The following is a 22,759-nucleotide window of genomic DNA, read 5'->3' as shown; positions in this document are numbered from 1 at the left end:
AAACAAAAACAAGAATGGTGTTAATTCCCCCCAAATCAAGGCATTAATCCAGCCCTAATATTTCCATATATACAGAAAAAGGCAAATAAATATAAATTTGAAATTAACAACTGTAAAGCAATTCTTGACGCTGCGCAGCGCCTAACGCATCAACGCGTTTGTGAAGTGAAAACCCACACGCACACACTCTCTCTTTCCTTTTAAATTCACACACAACACGCACAAATTAGCCAGCAAATCTCCACATTCATCAAACCCACTTCTCATTCACTCCGTTTTCATGCTTTGATTGTTGTGTGATCTACAGAAGAAAGAATGGCTGACTCCCGGGTTCATCCCACCACCGCCGACTCCCATCCGCCTCCGCCCTCGTCTTCATCACCCAAGAACTCCACTGAGCATCCCATCCCGCCGAACCCTCCCCCATCGAAGCCAGTCCCTCCCCCGGCGACTTATGTGGTCCAGCTCCCCAGAGAACAAATACTCCGCTACCCTCCGCCTGAGAACGCTAGGAAATTCCAAGCCTTAACCCGCCGGAAGAACCGTAGGAGCTGCTGCCGCCGCTGTTGCTGCTTCACTCTCTGCCTGCTCGTATTCCTCGTCATCGCCGCTGCCGTTTCCGCCGGAGTGCTATACCTCGTTTTCCGGTTCAAATCACCCAAGTATACTGTCACTCACCTCGCGATCAAGGGGATGAATCTGACGTCTGCGGCGCCGATCTCGCCGGGATTTGACGTCACCATTAGAGCGGAGAACCCTAACAGCAAGGTAGGCATACACTACTTGAAAGACAGCGCCGTTAACGTCTTCTACAACGACGTGAAGCTCAGCAACGGCGTATTGCCGGCATTCTACCAGCCGAGGAAGAACGTCACGGTGCTGAAAACGGCGTTAACCGGATCCGACGTGGTACTGGGCGGCACCGTTAAGACGGCGTTAAGAAACGCGCAGAATCAAGGGAGGATCCCGTTCCTCGTTAAAACAAAAGCGCCCGTTAAGATAGAGGTGGGGTCCGTTAAGACGTGGGAAATCACCGTTAAGGTGAAATGCGACATCGTCGTGGATGGGTTGAATCAGAAGGCTCAGATTGTGTCCCATGATTGTGATTTTAGTGTGAGATTGTGGTAGTGCAATTTAGACCGTGTGATTTTGGTGTAGGATGATTCTGATTCAATTTTTTGATAGACCAAAAGTTGTTGATGGGTATGTGATTTGGATATACTAATACAATAGATATTACAAGATATTTTAATTTTCTCAAAAATCTTGATTTATTTGACAATTCAGGTGGATCAAACAATTTTATCAAATTTCAAAAACATGGATAGAAATTCATGAAAAAACAATTTATGTCTTGAATTATTTCTTTAGAAAAGATAAAAATACATATTATGTTAAATTTTTTAGGGGATATTCTTGAAATATTACAAAAATTCAGAAGAAAAAAAAGATTCATTGTTTTAAAAAAATCCTACATCTGATACATTTATATTCATGGGTTATTTATTGTCATTTACTGACATATATGTTACTTGGAAGTTTATATTTATATGTATTTGGGGATGATACTTATAACATATTGGAATTGTTTGATTTGAATTTTATGTTTGTGAATAAACAATTGATTCTTCATATACGCCCCGTAGAAAGTCTTTGAGTTTGGCTTTTTACAAGTTTTGAATAGGAGATTTGAAAAAATATGTAGCACTACGATATTCAAGTCAATAAATAATAATAAAATTAAGAATAAAATTAAAAAAGCATGAATCGATAGATCATCTAATGCAGGAGTGCTTTGAGCACCTAGTTGTTCGTGTGTATGAATGTTAAAGAAAAACATTCCATATACAAAAGTGGTAAATCCCGCTCTTATAGTTTTTATATCTTTTCAGTCGAGGGAGTCTAGTCCTCTAAAGACTAGAGAATGTGGTTATCAAGCGATAGGCTTGGTTATTTTGGAAAAGATCTTCAAATCACCAATAGATATGGGCTTATCCTTTAGAAAGATAAGGTATTTCGGGGAATAAGTTTTCTTAATTCTTAAGAAGAGAAGGGTCCAACAATCTTTCTAGATTTTTGGGCATCCTCTTTGACAAGGCAACTGTCACCCCCTCTAGTTGTCCGATTGAGGTTCAGCTATATATTAGAGAACATTATTCATGTTGCCACCTTCTTGTGTTCCCTACAAGCTTTCCTGGGCCTCTTCGCTTAGAGGATTCTCCTGAGAGGTTTAGGGGTTAAGGTTTTTTTTTTCCTTGGACTCCATATAACCTTGGATTCGTCTTAAGTTTTTTTCATGTTGGGCTCCGTTTCGGGTTTGTATTTTCAGGGCATATATGTTACTTGAAAGTTCATAGTTATATATATTTGAGTATGATCATTTATAATATTGATAAGTACCTGAGTTCAGCAGCACCATAATGGTTAAAGAACTTTTGCAAAAATTCTAAGATTAATGGGGAACTAACCTGCAAAATAGAAGACAACACTCTGATGCTTAAGTTAGTAATATTTTTATAGAAATAACGGGAAAACTTGAATCAATATGAAAACTATGATTGAATATGATAGTAAAGTAAGAAAATTCGTGTGGAGTGAACAAAGTAAGCTAAAAGTAGCTTAGAGACCAAGAGAGAATCAATTATGTTTTGACCCATCTACGAGATGGGCCAAAAACAAACCAAACACAATGATGACAGGTAAAGTGTGATGGAAGATGTTACCAAAATGACTGCACAAAAAGTCCACTTATAGACGACCTCAGATCGAGATTGGAAAAATGGTTACGGTGAATTATACACCACTTGAAAAGCATATGTCAACTACTCAATAGGAAAAAAGGTTCGCGATTTGAACTTATCTATATGAAGATATGATCTTTCGTGATTTGAACTTATCTATATGAAGATATGATCTTTCGTGATTTGAACTATCTACACGAAGATATGATCTTTTGACTGAAGCTTGGCCATCTTGTCCAAAAATTGGGGAATCTGTTCCTTGCTGATTAAATAGTTAATTCTAGCCAGATTACTTGGAGTTAGTTGGAGGTCTTTTAGGATGATGTATCCTAAAGTGTCAGCAACCTGTTGATAGATTGTCCCTGTTGTATGCTGACTCGTCTTACTGGATTGGGCTCGTTATTTGGGTCTGCCAAATTAGTAAAGATAAAGCAAGTTATAAGCTTAATACCTTACTCATGGGCTAGCAAAGTCTGACCTGCTAAGCTATTCAATGGGGGCGCATCAAATATGTTGGAATTATTTGATCTGAACATCTTATTAGAATTTGATATTTGGATATAATTATATTGACACTAATATTAGAAAAAAACAAAATTCTAATTTATGATAAATGAATTTCCAGCATTCATTTTTTTATTATTGTTAAATTATTCAAATTATTTAAAACCTCCAATATCAACTTTAAATATACAATTTTAAAAATAATAAAAATAAATTAAAATAATTATAATGAGGATAAAACAGTCAAAGACGAAGTTAAATTTATTTTTAAAAAAATAGTCAAAATAGTTGAATGTACCTTCAAAATGCTTCTATTTTTTTATTTAACAGAATTTTTCTCAATTATTTTAAAAGCGGGAGCTGACATCTTAAATACCTTAAAAATATTTTTTAGAGTTAAAAACCAAAAAAAAAAAAAAAAACACTTTTTTTAAGTGCGAAGCCATGTCCTAAGGAGAAATTCTAGTCTACAATCGAGTACAACTCAAACAAAAAATGATTGTAAATTGGTTGATTCTGATCCCGTCAAATCTAGAATTTGGTACAAGATCTCATTATCTGGAGTTTGGCTCAACATGACTCCAGAGTTGCATAATCTGTTATAATATAATTAATAATGAAATAATTTATTTTCGAATATTTTAATTTTAAAAATATATTTATATATAAAATTTGAATTTGTAATTTCATAATTAATTAAGCAAATGTGGATTATTAGTTAAGTTATTATCCTTATTTTGAAAAAATTAAAAATTATTCGGTGGATTGGACATGATCGACTATTGGGTAAAAGATAATCGCAATATAATTAAAAACTACAAATTATAATTTTTATCAAATAATACAAGAAATTGCGTTTGTGTGCAAAATACATTTTCGAACTGTTCAATCACAATGCCAAACATGGCTGCACTTATTTTTGTTGCAATAGGGCAACAATGTCACGACAACACAATTTAGGTCCAATTTGGCCAAATGGTTGTATAATTAATTATACGAAAATTGATTTTGAAATAATTAATTTTTTAAAAAAAAAAGTGATTATGACATGTTTATGATGGGAATTAAAGCTAGAAATAGTAGATTTGATAAATTAAAAAAAAAAGTGATTATAATAGAATTTAATCCTAAATTAATTTTGAGGAAAAAAAAGACCAAACCCCGTAATAAAATATTACGTTTACACTCGAAACACAGATTTGGGACGTTTACACACGAAACACAAATTTGGGATGTCAATTGCAGGACCAAACGGGCACTTAAGACCAAAACGCACAACTCAAAACAAAAATGTAGCATAAATTAAGGAAAGTAATTGATGTCCATGTCTGAAGCTTTACACAAAAGCTCAGATTCAACACAAGTTCAAACCTATTTAACTAACATATGTATACCAAATACCCTTTTATTTTTTTGACACCTAATGTACAAATACCACTATTCATCCTTCATTCTATACCTATATATCAACTTCATTCTTTATTTCCCTCTGATTTTATCCCATAATCTTGACCTGTATAATCTATCACTACTGCTGCTGGGATTTGAACTGTTCATAGTTATTCTTTGCTTCCTCGATGGATTTCTGCAGGTCGGTAAACATCTTCACAGAACACTCGGCGAAGTTGTTCAGCTGCCCAAGAAAACCAGCTAAGCTCGTCCTGAAACGATCGAGTGCAGGTATCCAGTCCTCAGCAACGTTGTCTCTCAACAAATTTATACCTGAGTCATCATTGGTTCCAGCTAGGGATGGCCCGTTCAGAGACTGATTCCCGGCCTTCCCATGGTTCTTCTCTTGATGGGGCAGAAAGTGAGCAACCTCAGCTGCCAAGTCCCTGATAGAATCAGTAACGCCTTTAGTTGGCAGTTCATCGATCATCTCCAGCCAGGCCCCACATATCATGTATATTGGCGGACCCCAGTTTCTTAGAGGCGGAGGTTTCATCCTTTTGTTCCTCTTGGACGTGGTCTGCGGAAGAGAGACGCACTTGAAAAGCCACTTATCAATAGTTTCCACGTATAGTTTCTGTGCACCGATCCATTTTGTGAAGGTGGATAATAAAGAGCTCAGTTCGTTTTCGAGGTGGATGGTGATCTGTCTTCGCGCGTCCGTCTGTATAGTGATTTTAGCACCTGCGGGGGTATGAGATACGGATATGACATGAAATTGAAGGCTGTGGCATTCCAGCATATTTTCCCACATCTTCCTTAGTCTGTCATCAGAAACAAGAGACGAAAGCATTTGAGGAGCCACTTTTTTATGCAAAAGAACGAATGTACCATTTGTTATACACATTGCAAACAAGCATCAGTTGTGGTTGGCAACCAACTCAGGTGTAGACCATCACATCATATATGAGGATGCATCATTCACTTTCTGACATCAGATTATAATCTCACATTTTCATACCTTATGCAGGTTACTATCCGCATGGGCAGCATGAAATCATCCCAGTTATAGTAACCGACAAAAATAATAGAGAAATACAAACATACCCTTCAATTAACTCCTCGAGTTGTGGTTGAAGCTCTTTATCTCTAATTTCTTCAATTTTCTTTGAGATGGAGTCGATTCTGTGAATTGCTACTTTGATCCGTGAATGTAGATCCTTCACTCCAGCACGTGTCTTGTCGGTATTCTCTCCCCGTGATTCTTGCTGCCGAAGAAGTTTGCACTTCTGATCAAAATTGCTTCTAAGTACCTGACCAGCCTGAAATAGGAGGGACGCCCACTATCAGATCAAGAAATTATAGTTGATGCTGATGAGATGCACCCGAAAGTTTGTGTATAAATAACGTAAAAGAAAACTGAAATCCATTCAAAAACAACCACGGAATGGCTAAATGCTGTGGAAGATGATGCAAGATTCCCCAGGGAGAAAACTTCAGAGACAAAATATTACAGTAACTACAAATACAAAAACAAATAATAGTTCAAAGATAAATAGTGCTAGTAAAGCAGAAGCAAGCTCTGCACATACCTTAACTTCGTCGTAAAGCTTCTTCTCCCATGCATAAAGCCTATCCAAGGTTGAGGCATGGCTTCCAGAGACCATGCAGAAGTTGTCAAAGAGATTATTACTAAGATCATCGACACCATCAGTGGAGTTGGCACCTAGAAGATTCCGAGATGAAGCAGAACGAGACGATGTTGTCCGATGCCAAGTTAAGTACTTGACAGAAGTTTGAGTCGGCTCTAAATGGAGATAAGAATCAAATGAGCGACTTCATGATTGTACTACAATAACTAAAGTAATCATATGATAAGAAGAAAAACTTACTAGAACTTGAACAAAAAAAAGTGTGTTGCTACGATAAGTTTCCCAATCAGAAACCATTAATTGCACAAGTTTTGAGTTAGCACACGATAAGTTGCTAATCTTCAGTTTTCAACAAGCTTATTTATTGTGTCAATCTGCTGACTGAAATTAGGACACTATTTACTAATCTTTAGCATAGCGTCTATCCATTCTCAAAAGCATCTTTTTTCACAAAGTTAAGATAGAGAAAACCAATGGAAATGGTCAAAGCAAGGAGATCTGTTCAAAAGTTTCTCTAAAATATTGGAAATTTCGTTTTCACATCGTGCACTGCTGCTTCTACTATTTTATATCTTTGCCTGTGTGATTATGTCTGATGTTTAACACGGATGAGTTCAGATCCTTTAAAAGAAGAAGAAGAAAGAGGTAAAAGGCAAGCTCAGGTATCTGTACAAATTATCTGAGATGGGAGCAGTTTTGTAGAAAACAATTCTGGAAACTTGAAGTGAACGGAATATTTAAGGTGTTTAATGCAATGTGACTAGAAGGCGATAAGGGACAACTGGCAACATTGCAGATATCTAATTTTAACAGGTAATCATAATAAAGCACCTTAGAAAAGGCAATATATACATGTGTAAATCAACTTCAAGAAATGATAGTTAATCCCAAGAAATATCAGTGTTAATCTTACAAAGAATCCAAGAATGAGGTGATTTTTAATGCAAAATTTTACTGTTTCTTAAGCTCAATGAGTCTAAACAAAACATTTTCCAGATCACCACATCCAGCTATCAGCATTTGTTTGTGAAGACTGAGCTACTTAGAGTTATTTCCAATAGTTGTCCGAAAAGTTCGTAGACAAATTCATAAAATTGGAAGATCAACAATCATCTCATATCAATTTATGACTAATGTTGCTGATGATATGCGCTTGAAAGTAGAAAGGTCTTTCTCATCTCAGACTAAGATCTATGATAAACACAAAAGGGAAATGTGACCGTCAGCCAAACAAGCTTATGGGCAAGAGCTGTTCTTCCCCAAAGTATCTCAATTAAGGTAATGATATGACACTGCAACTCTCGATTTTACTTTAAGAAAAATAGTACAAAAATTCAAAAGTTTCAACTATCATCTAAAGCTCCTTGTTGGATAAAACTAGACCCATTATTTTAGGACGGGAGGGAGTAATAAACTATTAACGCATATTAAATAATTGTCTTATATCATGATCCATGTAATCACTATCGAATTGAAAGTATTAACACATCACTAACTTAATGATTTAACACCAGTAAGTTCACATTGACCCAACTTCAAATGACACATGATATCAAATTTAACAGTATTGAAAAAAAAGAAAAAGCATCAAACACATCTTCAACAAATCCTTTTTCTGAAAGTATCCAATTGGTTTTTCATTTCCAAACCAGTACACAATAAAATGTTTTCTACTCCTGTTCCGATGCTTTAAATTTACTAGGACAAAGATGTGGTGAAGCACATTGAACTTTTGAGTTACAACTTGACAAGTTTCATAAAACAAGTCCCTGGAAAAGTCCAAGTAATATGAGACAATAAATATCAAATATGGAAACGAAGTATGTCAACATCCATCCTTCGCATTTCTTATGATAAGTTAAAGGTTGTCATGTCTTATCTGTCTTAACCTTCATTCACCTGAATTCTGCTGAATTTTATCTCACGGTTTAAAATGTAACAGGAATATTTCTATTTAAGGAATATCTGAAGCATGGTATTTAAACACGAGGAAAGGCAAGTAAATCGGAGTAGGCATTCAAGAAGTAGAAAACCGCTGCAATTGGTTTCTTTTTCTTTCACGTATGAATTGGTCGTTTTTCCTAGTTTTGTGTCACTGCTTTTTGTTAGTTTCTTACATCAATAGCATGAATATTCCAGGTTGATTGCTGGGCCACTTGCAAACATCTAGTGACACCATTTATCTTGTCAAAAACTTACATGAGATGACATCTATGATAAAAATTCTCCTGATAAAAAGAATAAACATACTTCACATTCCCCAGTCCATTTCCCTCTATTTCCACAGAAGATCCCAAAAGAGTTGCAACTTGTTCATTCATAAAACCGATAAAGAAGCTATTGTGGGTGTGACTAATTCTTTTATTAATGTCCTTTCCATCAAGAGAAGCATAAGGTTGGCTTTCACAGGTTGGAGTGCCTAATCAATTGCTTAAAAATATGGAAAGATGAAAAGACCTACCTTGTGGAACCTCACTTGGATCCTCCCCACAAGAGAAACAAGATTTCAGTAATGATGAGGTAACTGATCCACCTGCCAAAAGAAAAATTATCTATTAACTTCCGTCTTCTGCCTCACATGAGAAAGACAACAATATCCAGATAAGCATAATATTAAAGAGTAAAAAACGTTTTTATTGTCACTAATATTAAAAGGCCTTCAACTTGTATTTCCATTTGTTGTTTCCAATAAATAGAAAATACTTATGAGTTACTAACTGAGACTATATTAATTTTAACTTTGTTACTTAACTGCTTCCTTTATTCCCCAACTCCCTTAATGGCTAAAACATGCTGTCATACCCAAATTCATTGAACAAAACCGAGACTTAGGCCTCTCTATGACGGAACGCGTAAGTGCGATATAATCACACTGTTCAAAGTTTCGTTAGAAGTTTCATTTCCGGAACGCCCTAAATGAACAACTGCTAGTTTATGGCATGGTAAATAAGAATATTATATCTGTACTGATTTGGGGGTGGGTGGGGGGTGTGGGGGCTTACTTTCTCTTCCAGGCACTACTGGACGGAAATGGAATTTATTTGCTTCAAGCATCCGCGGAACTTCTTTTCCTGATTCAGATGCTTTAACAAAAAGCTGTTCGATGTCCTTCATGCTCGAAAAGAAGTCCTTAGGTACAACTTTATCTTCAACTTCACTTTGTTTTATTGGTGTTATCTTCACATCATTCAATTGCACAAATCTTGAGGATGCAGTTCGTAACGGTGATAAATCAGGAGAGTTGTTTTTCTTCCCATTCACAAACTTGATTTCTGATATTACACTTTCGGATGACCTAATGGGTGAATCTCCACTGATGAGATTTTCTTTTTCTTCATTTACATTTTCAAATTTTGCAAACTTGGTTTCTGATGTTCTATGCTCCGAAGATATAAGGGGTGAATCACCATTGGCAACATTTTCCCTGTTGACATTTTTAAAACTTCGAACAAGGGTAGCTGAGGAGGGTTCATCAAATTCATCTTCTGACATCTGAGATTCTTCTATTCCATGAGAGGAGAGCTTGTCTTCTACATCTTCCATTTCAGGAACTCCCTCCTCTACTCTAAGATGTCTTGTCTCATCAGAGTTCTCTGATCCCTGATCAAATTCCCTTCCTTCTTGTGAAGACAAATGATTGTCAATTGGATGAAAAAGACCAAAATAATCCCATGGTGGAGTTTCTGGTGGGATAGAAGGAGTTTCAAATGACGATGCTTCCGGTGCCTCGGTGGAGCGAGGAGTGGTGCTAGGAGGAGTCGTTGAAGAAACTGATACAGTGACAGGCACAGGAGGCTTTTCTTCAACTTTCCTGGAAAATGTACCTCTAAATTTCATATGATGGGACTGGTATTTAATTGAGACAGGGGTTGAAGGAGATGGTGGGATATTTGTTGCTGCATCCACATGTTGTGATAGAGATCGAGATGACAAAGATAATTGGGAGACAGAATTCTCTGTCAAAGCACGTGGCTCAGGAGTCGGACTTCTTGAAGGATATACGGCAGTTTCAACTTGAGCATCAGTTTCCACGAATCTCCTTAAAGCAGCTCCGACAATTTTCAGTTCCTCTATATATGCAATATGAGCTGCAGCAAGAGAACACCTACCGTTAAGTGCTTGTTTGATAAATTTCTTCCTTGCACGGCAAAGCTGCAGGCCCTTGTCTTCTTCCAATCTAGAATTTGAAGCTCCCATTAATGCAATCAGGGTTTTCTTTCAACCGTCAATTCAGCATACAGACTTCTTCCTTCGTTTTAAATTGTCCTACAACATGTAACTGAAATGACATGAGTCACTCAAACATGTTTGCAGAGATCAGGTAAGTTTTTAAGAGTAAACATGGTATGACTTGATTCAATAAAGACAAGCGAAGAAGCAGCACACTCGCTCTGATATGGCATCAAAATAACAATTTGCTATCTGGTTGAGCATGAAAAATCATATGCTTTGCCACCAGAAATTTATGCTTCCCCAACACATGCACCTTTTCCCATTCCACCCAATGCTTATAATGAAAAGTTCGAGAAGAACTGAGGATCCAAAATGAGAAGACCACGTTTTACTTAGAATGGAAAAGGAAAACATACAGGATATGGACATTTTGATGAAAAGTAGTCTCATGAGTAAAAGACAGTATCATGGTAAATATAGAGTTAACACAGACTAAATTCTCCAGATTTCTATCTCCAGGACACAGTAAAAAGCTGATTTGACAAGATGATACATACATTTGCAATAAACAGCATTTCTGTGAACTTAATTTTAGCTGAAAAGGGAAAGCCATCCAAGAGCATGGGGATTTTAGTAATCCTTCTACATCGTAGGATCGCCATATCCAGACTAATAACAGTTTAAGCCATCTGATAAATGCGATCTACATACCATCCTAAAAAATTTACCTAGGATTCCTGAAATACGGAAGTAATTTATCAAGATGAACAAGGAGGCTAAGGACATATCCAGCATCCTCTATTTCGAACCAAAAGCTTTTGAAATCATAAAGGGTACTTATTCAAAATATCACATAAATCTTGGAAATTTCAAAATACCATTGCCTCATAAACTCATCAATGTTAACCAAAACCAAACAAAACCAATGCCCTGAAGCAAATTGGGAGAAGAATAAACAAATAAATCCATCTGAGAACATAAAGAGCCCATCGGAAAAGGCAAAAAGAAAAGCAGAGCCGTGCCCATAAAACTAGAACCCAGTAGAAAGAAGGATAAAGAATACACAACCCAGAAATTCAATACGAGACCCAAAACCAGTAAAAAGATCAGAAAGTAATTCAAGCTCTCAAAACCGTCCAACATCAATTCACACAATCCCCTCAACAAACAGCAGCTATGAAATGAAAAAGATCCTAACTTTAATCCACAGAAACCGATCAACATCCAAAAACACCATAAAACCACAATCAAAAGTCCAACCCAAATAGATTCATAAGCAAGTCGACTGAACAGAAGCCACATCCAGAAAACCCAAGAATTCTACAAAATCAAGAAAAAAACTCCAAGGCCATCAAGATTTCCTTTCTCTACCTGATAAAAGCTCATCAGAAACTGAACTCAAATTGGCTATGAATACAAGTCCTGGATTTCGGTGCAAGAATTCTTCACACACAATGAGAAACCCGTTTAGGGGACTGTGTACGAGTGTGTGACAGACCAAATCAGGGATGAGGGGATAGAGGGGAGGGCGATGTACCAGGTTTGCATGCAATGGTAATGAAAAAAGGGTATTTGGGCAGACGGAGACACAATAGAGCTGCGTGGTCAGTGGGCCCTCGCTGACTTAGCAAAGTAATGGAATTTTGTACTGTTTCCTCTTGAGTACTATAAAAATACCCCCAGTAAAAATGCCAATCTTGATTCGTCGTGTTGTGTTAATTTTTTCCGTGCAGTGGTTTGTATTAAATATTCTTGTATTCTTGCAGCAGGGCTTTCCTCTGAACGTGAAAAGACACTAGGAAGAAAGTAATAACGGAAGAAAAGGCGTCACTTTTACGCGGAGGAGGCGGCAATCGGCATCTATCTCTCCTACTGTTCTTCCTCCGCAAGCAAATGAGGGATCAAGAGTAGAGATTGGCCCACCCACACACCTTCTATTCGCAGTAATTCAAAGACGTTACAACTCTTGTAAAAGCCTCGTTTGGGTGTTGGAATGAATATTGGGACCATCAGATTTTCTTAACTCATAGTCAAAGAATATTATGTTTTAACCTAAATTCCTCTTCTATTAGGTCATGGTTGGATTCATGGATTTTATGCCTTAGTTTGAAGGGTTCACCCAACTAAATCGAATCGAAATTTTAATAAATAAAAAATTTGGTACTTACACCATAAATTTTATTGAATACCGAACTGAAATAATCTGTACTATTTCAATAATAATTGAATTGTACGTAGAAATATTAGATTATCAATAAAGCTAAAAGCCAATATTGTAATGAAAAATATGTATCCTCTTTTTCCATAAACACAATTTTGGAATTTATTGTTTATTTGTTATCTTTGAAATATGTGTCCTAATTATTGTATTAGTCTTTAACGTCTTGACTAAAGATCTTCATAATTCAATAAATCGAGTCGAAACTACAAAATTGACATATATCGAGATCGAACTGAACTTTCCAGATTTCGTTCTTTCAAAAAGCTAGTATTCAGTTCATCGGATCACACCAAACACTAAAATATTATTTTTATATACATATATTTATATTTATTACTTACTCTTGTACTCTTTTTATTATTTTACTTCTCAAAATTTTTAAAAGTAAGTAAGAAGTGCAGTTATCATTTTTCATATTTAATTTTTGTCTATAACAATAATTACTCTATAATTTAATTTCCCTAACATTTCCTCATCTATAACCATCACATGACCTAATGAAAAAGACACTTTTGGGAAGGAATCTCTAGAAATTAAACTCCTTATTCAATCAGTACTTACATGTTAAGAAAAGGCAAAATATTTTTAAAAAAATATATATTCTATTTTCAATTAATATTTTTGTACAAAATATATCTTAATAAACTTATTAATTATAGAGAGCTTAATTATTATATATTTACACATTAAAGTGACTTATCCAACATGCACCAACACATGTCATGGTCTACCAAAATAATATTTTTAATGTGTAAAGATTCTTTAGCACCAACACATGTCATGGTCTACCAAAATAATATTTTTAATTTATAAAGATTCTTTAATATTTATTATATATATATATTAATTATTTTTTATGGTCAGGGTTTTAATAATAAATTAATTAAAATCCCAATGGGTAAAAAAGAATCCAAGAATGGAAGCATCCAGGGGATTCTTTTCCCCTTTCTCTAAAGTGCTTTTGTGTGTGTGTGTGTGTGTGTTTTGGGGAAAGATATGAAAGATTCACATCTAATATTATTTTTTCTTTGGGGGTTTATTGCTGAAAATTCTACTTCTTGAGGGGGTGAATTTTAAATTTACCCAATGTAAGAAAAAAGAGTAGTTATCATTGTGTGTATTATAGGATTAAATACAATTTACACCCCTGAACTATATCAATATCACTAATTATCACCACAGGTTTATAAAAAATTTCAATTGGACCCTTATCTTTTAAATAATCCATTGAATTCAAAATATATGGACCAAAATACCTGCAACTATTAATTGCAATATATAGTTCACTTTAACCCCTTTACAATAAAATAGGAAAAAATGTAAGCAACCCCTAAATGAGCAAATTACCCTCTTATGAAAAAATAAATAGCGATTTACCTCCCTATATTTTTTTAAAAATACAACAATTTATCCCCTATGATTTTTTAAATGAAGCAATTTACCTCCCTGCATAAGGAGGTAAATTGCTTTATTTTAAAAAGTATAGGGGGTAAATATTGTATTTTTTTTATAAGAGGGTAATTTGCTCATTTCCAATATCACAGGAGGATAAATTGCTATTCACCCAAATACAATATGTTATGAAATTTAAAAAACTCAAGTTTCATTCATTAACTAAATAAATTAATATTGATAAATATAAATTAGCGAAATAACAGAATAATTATTTTAAACTTTCTCCGATTATTTCTACTATACGATGATTCTGAAATAACAAAATCATTGAATTTATAACTTTTTATTAAGAAATAATAAACACCACCTATATGTTTGTCATCTTTTTGAAAAGCGATGAATTATTATTAATTAAAATAAATTGATTATAATCATTTTTGTCAGATATTAATACACTCATTATTTAGTGAAAACAACATCCCGCACATAATGTGGGGTTCGAATTCATGACCTCTAACGTTACGGGACCTCAACTTCGTCAACTAAACTATACCTTATTGGCCTATATTTTTGCATTTGAATGATTATATGTCCGACTATTTTTGTAGTGGTATTATATAATTTAAATGGAATAATTATCTTTTATTTTGTCTAAATGATTCTTTACTTCACAAAATTTATGAATAAAACTTTGTGTTCCAATTAGTCTGTATATACCAATTCGTCATTTTTTCGAATATTAAAGGATATTTTTATTTATTGTAGTTTAAATTTAAAGAATTATTTAAAAGATATGGAAATAACTCAAGAATTTTGTAATTGAAAAGTCTAATCGATGAAAATGACATATATGAAGGACGTAAACTGTATTTAACTCCATATTTTATACGCAATGTGTGTGTAAGTATTTAAAATTTGGAATGAGTTCTAAATCAATTGACAAAATTGAGATCCCATGATTTTTGAGATCATGGGTTTTCACACTGCTATATACGTGGGATATTATTCTATTGCATAGTACATATTGTTTACTGTAACATTAGATTTCATTTATCTAATATTATTAATGATCAAAATATAACTATTGTAATTATTTTTATTATGTATTAATATTTGACATGAACAATTATAATCTATTTTAATTAATAATTAATGGCTTTAAATAAAAAAAATATTTAAGACTTGGGATTTAAGAGCGATGGTGATGATATCCTACGTTGAAACTCTTAGCAAACACACATGACATGTCATGAGCAGGACAAATTCATCAACATTATTATTATTATTTAAAAACCTTTTTTTTTTATAAAAAAATCTGGTACCTTTGAGTTTTGCATCAATTTAACAAATAAGTCCATTTGTTAGTAAAAAATCATCGAATTTGCTGATATTGTCCGTTAGTCATAATTCGTCGAATTTGCTATATGAAAACAAACCTAGAGTGCTAAATGTAATTTTAGTGACTTTTGACCAACGGGAGACTTATTTGTTATATGGAAACAAATCTTCGTGCTAAATATAATTTTTCAAACCACGGGAGATTTACATGTAATTACATAAAACATCAGAAAAAAAAGAGTATAATTATTCCATTATACTAATACTTATTTAGTTATACTATTATAAAAGAAAACCTTTTGTCTTACCAATTTTTGAATATTCAAATTTATCCTTTATTATTTTTTTACAAACTTTTTGGTCAATTTAGTAATTTAAATATTTTTTTAATAATTTCACTTTATATATATATATATTTTTCGCTTGACCACCACTATTCGACATTTTTCTCACTTTTACTTTTTCATATTTATTATAGTTTATAATTATAATTTATTCTTTCACAATTTTTTTTTTATTATCTTACACTAATTCTTTTTATATGATTGCAGGAAACTACGTGCAATAAAAAATTAGTATAAATAAATATAAAATATAATTATATTTACACCCCTCACATATTGTCATTTTACATAAACCACCCATAGTTTTTAAAAAATTACAAAAACCACCCTGACAGGTCTTTAAAATTCCAAAATACACCTGTTGACTTGATCAAACTTTAAATTAATTTTTCAATAATAGAAATGCCCTCAGGGGTGTTTTGTAATTACCAAAAGGTAGAGGGGGTGGCAAAGTAATATTTATAAGGATGAATAATATGACCCATATATTTTTTTATTATTTATACAAAGTTTTTATTTAAATATGAATTATTTTATTAATTTTTTATTGAATTTGTATATTTACTAGCTCATAAATTTAAATTAAAAAATTATCACACTTGTATAAATAATTTTACATTTTTAAATTTAAAAGATTTATTTTTTATTTTTATTTTATAACTACATATATATATGTTTATATAATATAAATATATAAATATGTATATAATTGGACATATATATGTATAATTTTATATTTATACATACATATTTTGATGGCCATCAATGGCGAAGGAGGGTGAAAGGATGGGCGCAAGTGGGGTGGTGGGAACAAGGGCATGAACAGGAGTTTAGGGTGGACATGACGATAGAATTGGGAAGAAGGAATAATTTTTTTAAGAAAAATTAATTTAATAATTAAATTTTTTTAATAAATAAATTATTTATTTTACTAATGCTAATATGATTTATATAAACTACATAAATTATTTTGAATTATAATTAATTAATTATAAATATTTTTTTAACTTTAAAAATTTAAAATAATTTATACAAGTGTGATATTTTTTAAATTATTTTGAATTATAATGTGATATTTTTAAAATTATTTTGAATTATAATTAATTGATATTAATAAAAATTAATTATAAATAAAAAAAAATAAATTTTTAACTTTAAAATTTAAAATAATTTATACAGTGTGATATTTTTTAATTTGAATTTATAAGCTTGTAACTAATTTTTATTAATATATTAAATAAATAATTTAATATTTTTAAGAAGTGTAAATTTATATACAAATTCAATAAAAAATAGTTAATAAAATAATTTAGTTTAAATTAAAAATTAGTACAAATAATAAAAATATGGGGTCACATTATCCAGCCCCATAAATATTACTTTGACACCCCTCTACTTTTTGGTAATTTTAGAATACCCCTAAGGACATTTTAGATTTTAAAAGCTATTAGGGATTATTTCTGTAATTTTTGAAAAAATAAGAATAATTTGTGTAAAATAATAATAGATGAGGTGTGTAAATATAATTATCCCTAAATATAATCTCAATATCTATCCCTGCAATTAGCGAAAAAGATACTGAACATGTGTGTGGAGTTTTGTTGAAAGCGTGAGAAGGTAGAATTTGGAGGGTAATTATGTCATTTAAATATTCATAACATTCTCCAAAGAGTCCCATTCAGACTCTTCTCTTCTGAAAAACCCCCCAAATCTAGAAATCACTTTCCCCAGTCCACACACGTTTCACGTCAACCAAATTAGGGTTTCGCTGTAGATTTCAGGGTAGTCAATGGCCGAAGTTCTAAGCGGCACCTCGGATAACCTCGACCAGGATAACAACGCCAATCCAACTGACAACAAGCCCTCCACCACCGCACCCGCCGATGCCGGCCCCGATTCCACTTCCTCACCGCCTCCTCCGCCCCGACGCCCCACTCGAGACGCTGACCGCGACTCCCGAGAGCGGCGTGATGACCGCCCACCTCGGCGTGGATACCATGATCGCCATCGCTCGCCGCCTCCACCTCCGCCACGTGAGAGGGATTACCATAAGCGGGGGAGGCCAAGTCCGAGTCCTCCCCCACCGTATCGAGACCGTCGCGGAGGAGGTCCGCATTCTCCTCCCTCTCGACGGTCGTCCCCGTTCCCCCCTTATAAGAGAAGGAGAGACGATGGGTATGACGGAAGGAGAGGGAGTCCCAGAGGAGGATATGGGCCGGCAGACCGAAGGTGATTTTTCATTTGATTGAGTCCCCTGCGACTACTCTATGTGTGTACTAACAGCAGTTCATTCATGTTAATGACTAGGTTCATTACTTTCAACTTCTAGCAGGATTTGAGGGTTTCTTTTTAACAAGCATTATAGATACTGGCTTCGTGGTCTAGTTTTCTAACGAGCATATGTTAACTTTGTTGTGCGTGTGGTTCATGTATTATATACTTTAGCTCTGTGTGTGTTATATTATATCCTTGTTTATGTATGTGTATATACGCCTCTGCATACATCCATGTATGCATATTATGTATATCTCTATTATTCTGGGATATATCATTATACATGCACACGATATGAAGAGGCTGGATGTACAGAAGATTTTGTTAGCGGGATTTTGCTTGCATCCCACACATTTTATCATCGTCGTTTAACTTTGAGTTTAACATACATCAACTTGTATAATGAGATATTTCCATTACATTTAAAGCGCTGTACAGTCTCAGCATATTCACGTATCTCTAATGCCAATCAAAAGTTGAGTTTGACTGAAACTTTAAATGTCACGGTGCACATTTATGTAGACTTAGTTAATCCTGGAGATAAATAGATAATATGTATATTCAACTATACATATCTTTGTCTATTGGCAGTTGGGAATAATGCTTGCATGTATCCTTGCTAATTCTATTTCATTGCTAATGGAAAATGGACATATTTTCTAATTTTCATAAGTGTTGTTAATCTCTCTGGTTGTGAATTGTGATGGCCATGAATAACAACACTTTTCTATTTTAGGTTTGGATATGATTATGAGCATGACATGGGTGGTAGACCTGGTTATCCTGATGAAAGGTTTCACGGTCGTTATATGGGTCGTCAATCTGCCGGCTATCCAGGTGGCCCATCCGGTAATCCTTTTGTCCTTCCTATACTATGCCAGCTTTCTTCATAGTTCAGCTGTTATTTTTGTAAGTTGTCCGTCTTTACAATTGACATATCTCTATGCATTTTTGGTTTTGTATCAAGCAATCCTTTTATGATTAATTATGCATATGGATGGAATCTATTCTTCTTGAATAGTAATTATAAATATTTTCCATGAGTAGGAATCTAACAGTGATAGGAAGTCTACCTCTCGATATTGTACCTATGTTGGTGTGGAATCTTGTAACTTGATGTAGCAAAAAAAAACCACATTTGCTTGATCGAGCACAAAGGCTGAATTTCGGACTATGGCTCACACTACTAGGAAAGTTTTGTGGTTAAAGAATTTGCTGAAAGAGCTAGGTTTTGCATACAATGGCCGTATACCCTATGCACTATGACAATCAAGCAGTTAATCCTATTTTCCATGACTGGACAAAGCATATTGAGACGGTCATTTCGTCCTTGAGGCTGTCATAGTAAAAAAATCTGCAATCCCTTTACTCCTCCAAAGCAAAGAGCAGATATCCGTGCTAAGGCCTTGGAAGCAAAGAAGTTCAATATTTTGTGTAACAAGCTGGGCAAGATCGATATATTTGCTCCAGTTTGAGGGGAGTGTTAGAATGTTTAGGATTTGTGCATATCTTTTTTGTATTTGGGTTTGGATAGGTAGCTTTCTTAGCTATCCATTAGTTATAGTTATCACTTAATTCCACTCCTATGTATAAAGGTGGAAGAACCAATAAATAAACACAACATTTCTTTTCCCATTCTACTTTCTACTCTACTCCTAGCCTGGACTAACAGGGAAGAAAATTCTAGTGGAGTCCATAGGAATCCTATGAGTTATACAGATCAGTGTAGCAAGTGTACTCGCGTTGAAGTCAGAACTATAATTACAAAATAAGGAATCACCCTAACAGATCAAAATAGGAAGCGCCATCAGAGCTGCACTTTGCAAAAGCAACAAAATATGTTCCAATAATTTAGATGTAGTGTTCTGATTATAGTATGCCTCTCTATGTTTAGCTACACAGTTTCGTTTCTCTGCTGGTTTGTATTCTCATTTTAGGTGTGATGTCTGGGCCCCACCTCACCCAAAGAAAAAGAGAACTGGGAAAAAAATAATAATATAAAAGCAGGATGTGGTATTTTTGTTACAGTAATATACTCTATAATGCTAATACTTCTTTGTAGCTTTAGCATCTCCATGTCCTGACTTTTCGTAGAGCAGCATAGCTTTATTTACTTGTAGCAATCTTGGACTGCCTCAGTTTGACTCTGTGTCACTACTAGGCTCTTAATTCATATTTTGGCTTGTGTTTTTCTATTTTTATTTCGTTATCTTTCTCTCTACAGATTGGGATTCTGGTCGTTCTGGTTTTGCGGATACCTTTGGTGCAAGTGGAGCCCAAAGGTAAATCTTGTGTAATGTATTTTCTGTTCGGGGTAGATTGTTCTTCTTTGTTTTAATAAAAGATATGGGTTAGAGTTGGTAGACCCTATTTTCATACTTTTAGTTGTGAACCTTCACTTCAAATCCAGATAAATGATGTGAATGCTTGCTCTCCACTGATTTGCCTATTTGTGATAAGTTATATGCTCGTCCTAGTTAGTGGTATTTTGAACTTTTTGACGCTGGTTAGCCTGGCAAGATTGTTGTACTTATATGAGAAATATTTACAAGAGAATCCTTGTTAACTTTAGATTCTAGTTCTGGTGTGAAGACCTACTGTTGTCATTGTCAGTCTCAGTCATTCTCATTTCTGGTTTTCTATAAGATGTGATGTCTTCTTTGTGTCATTTTCTCCTCATATGGATTATGCATGTGAACTTGATTACATGACTACTGTATATTTTATAATGTCCTTTTTAAATGATTGCAATGTTATACCTTTAGCTAGATTTAAAGGCATGTATATCTGCTTATTTCAGGGAAGGGATGATGTCTTATAAACAGTTTATTCAGGAGCTTGAAGATGATGTCCTGCCAGCTGAAGCAGAGCGCAGGTCAGATTGGGAGTGTTATAGAGTTATAGCTGTTTAATCTTACTTGGTTGGTTTCTAGTAATATTTGTCTTGCTCTTTCTTGTGTTAGTTTCCACTTCTATTTCTTTCCCAATTTAACTAATTGGAAGAGCATGATCAGGTATCAAGAATACAGGACGGAATACATATCAACTCAGAAACGAACTTATTTTAATGCACATAAGGATGAAGAATGGTACTCTTTTTCTCTTCTTGTTTTTTATTTTGCTGCTCTGTTTTTGTGTCTCATAGATTGAGTTTGTGTATCAGGTTAAAAGACAAGTATCATCCGACAAACCTACTTGCTGTAATAGAACGGTGAGCATATTGATAAGGCTGTGTAATACTTTCACCTATCATGTAAAGTGTAAACATTTTGCCAAGTGTATGCTCTTTTAGATGCATTGCGTACTGGCTTCCATCTGGTTATATTGAGATATCTTTTCTATTGCCTTTGCAGGAGGAATGAAGTTGCAAGGAAATCAGCAAAGAATTTTCAGCTTGATCTGCAAAGAGGGACTTTAGATTTGTAAGATCTATTCTGAAGTTTTGGGTCTCATACTTACCATACTAACAGTTTTCATATGGTTATACTAACTCACTCCAAGTTCTGCTACTTCTGCATGTGATTCAGAGGTCCTGGTGTTATGCCTTCCTCTTTGAACGAAGAACAGATCAGCGAGGCTAATTCTGACGAGGAAGCAGATGTGGATGGCAAAAGAAGGCGGCATGGTCGGGGTGGCACCAAAGAGTCTGATCTTTTGTCTGCTCCGAAGGCTCATCCAGTCTTCTCTGAGTCCAGGCGAATCCAGGTTGATGTTGAACAAGCACAGGCTCTTGTCCGGAAACTGGATTTAGAAAAAGGAATTGAGGATAATGTTTTATGTCGTGATGATAATGATAGAATGGGAAGAGACAAGTCTCATGGAAGTTCAAGTGGCCCAGTCATTATAATACGGGGTTTGACCACAATTAAGGGTCTTGAGGGGATTGAGCTTTTGGACACCCTTCTCACCTATCTCTGGCGCATTCATGGGGTTGATTATTATGGGATGGTTGAATCGAATGAAGCTAAAGGTCTCCGGCATGTTAGAGTGGATGGCAAGAACTCTGAGGCAAATGGTAATGCAAATGAGTGGGAAAAAAAATTAGACTCTCATTGGCAAAAGAGGCTGAAGGGTTTAGATCCCCTTGAAGTAATGGCTGCAAAGGAGAAGATAGATGCTGCTGCAGCTGAAGCTTTGGATCCCTATGTCCGCAAAATTAGGGATGAAAAATATGGCTGGAAGTATGGATGTGGAGCAAAAGGTTGTACCAAGCTCTTTCATGCTGCTGAATTTGTCCACAAACATTTAAAATTGAAACATCCAGAACTTGCCATGGAACTTACATCAAAAGTGCGGGAAGAGTTGTATTTTGAGAATTACATGAAGTAAGTGCTGACATTTGAACGATTTGATGCCTATGATATATCTTAGTCAGCACGGTTTTAACTATCATTTATTACAGTGATGAGAACGCACCCGGAGGGAGACCTGTGATGCAGCCGTCTTTTCCTGTATGGTTTGTTTGCGTCTTTTCTTTTATCATTTTGTTTCCTTTACTTCTTTCATACCTTATTAGCATGTCTACCTTTTGTAGAAGGAGAGGCCACGACATAGACCTGGCCCAGATAATAGAATTAAAGACGAAAGAGGAAATCGCAGAGAAAGAGACTATCGTGCAAACGAACGATTTGATAGATCTGAAAACCCCCAATCTGGGGATTTCACATCCAGTAATGATGGTCCTCCTGGTGAGAATCCAGATGAGATGTTTGATACTTTTGGTGCTCT

The 22,759-nt window shown here is 34.7% G+C and overlaps 3 protein-coding genes across 5 annotated transcripts in view; 2 read left to right on the top strand and 1 right to left on the bottom strand.

The window, feature by feature from the left end:
* Positions 215-1,264, top strand: LOC105163758 (NDR1/HIN1-like protein 13). The gene has a single exon (XM_011082210.2). It carries the CDS (start codon positions 316-318, stop codon positions 1,126-1,128), a length of 813 nt encoding a protein of 270 aa, XP_011080512.1. The 5' UTR covers positions 215-315; the 3' UTR covers positions 1,129-1,264.
* On the bottom strand, positions 4,521-12,388 carry LOC105163756. 3 transcript variants are annotated; one of them, XM_011082207.2, is made up of 6 exons: positions 11,831-12,388; positions 9,289-10,565; positions 8,748-8,819; positions 6,227-6,441; positions 5,742-5,956; positions 4,521-5,458 (listed from the first exon to the last, which is right to left on the bottom strand). In XM_011082207.2, the coding sequence occupies exons 2-6, from the start codon at positions 10,481-10,483 to the stop codon at positions 4,774-4,776; spliced, it is 2,382 nt and encodes a 793-aa protein (XP_011080509.1). In that variant the 5' UTR covers positions 10,484-10,565; positions 11,831-12,388; the 3' UTR covers positions 4,521-4,773. The 3 variants fall into 3 exon arrangements, with proteins under 3 accessions (XP_011080509.1, XP_011080510.1, XP_011080511.1); XM_011082208.2 differs by having other exon boundaries at positions 9,289-10,552; XM_011082209.2 differs by having other exon boundaries at positions 11,997-12,388.
* Positions 17,431-22,759, top strand: part of LOC105163755 (serrate RNA effector molecule) — an 8,179-nt gene continuing 2,850 nt past the window's right edge. The window contains exons 1-10 of the mRNA XM_020694698.1: positions 17,431-17,986; positions 18,768-18,880; positions 20,256-20,313; positions 20,832-20,906; positions 21,046-21,120; positions 21,195-21,242; positions 21,385-21,453; positions 21,559-22,356; positions 22,434-22,482; positions 22,566-22,756. Coding sequence (XP_020550357.1) covers positions 17,547-17,986; positions 18,768-18,880; positions 20,256-20,313; positions 20,832-20,906; positions 21,046-21,120; positions 21,195-21,242; positions 21,385-21,453; positions 21,559-22,356; positions 22,434-22,482; positions 22,566-22,756 — 1,916 coding nt within the window. The 5' untranslated portion in view covers positions 17,431-17,546. The remainder of the gene's footprint in view (positions 17,987-18,767; positions 18,881-20,255; positions 20,314-20,831; positions 20,907-21,045; positions 21,121-21,194; positions 21,243-21,384; positions 21,454-21,558; positions 22,357-22,433; positions 22,483-22,565; positions 22,757-22,759) is intronic.

The sequence above is a fragment of the Sesamum indicum genome, linkage group LG6, assembly GCF_000512975.1.
Source record: "Sesamum indicum cultivar Zhongzhi No. 13 linkage group LG6, S_indicum_v1.0, whole genome shotgun sequence".
NCBI classification, from domain to species: domain Eukaryota; kingdom Viridiplantae; phylum Streptophyta; class Magnoliopsida; order Lamiales; family Pedaliaceae; genus Sesamum; species Sesamum indicum.
The sequence above is the reverse complement of the archived record's forward strand: the minus strand, read 5'-3'. Positions and strand labels throughout refer to the sequence as shown.

Excerpts from the sequence above, each read along its gene's own strand:
- LOC105163758 (XM_011082210.2), top strand. The coding sequence starts at position 316 with ATGGCTGACTCCCGGGTTCATCCCACCACCGCCGACTCCCATCCGCCT.
- LOC105163756 (XM_011082207.2), bottom strand. The coding sequence starts at position 10,483 with ATGGGAGCTTCAAATTCTAGATTGGAAGAAGACAAGGGCCTGCAGCTT. Across the intron at positions 8,820-9,288 it reads AGTAGTGCCTGGAAGAGAAA|GTGGATCAGTTACCTCATCA; the intron begins GTAAGCCCCCAC and ends TTCTTTTGGCAG. Across the intron at positions 6,442-8,747 it reads TCCAAGTGAGGTTCCACAAG|AGCCGACTCAAACTTCTGTC; the intron begins GTAGGTCTTTTC and ends ATCTCCATTTAG.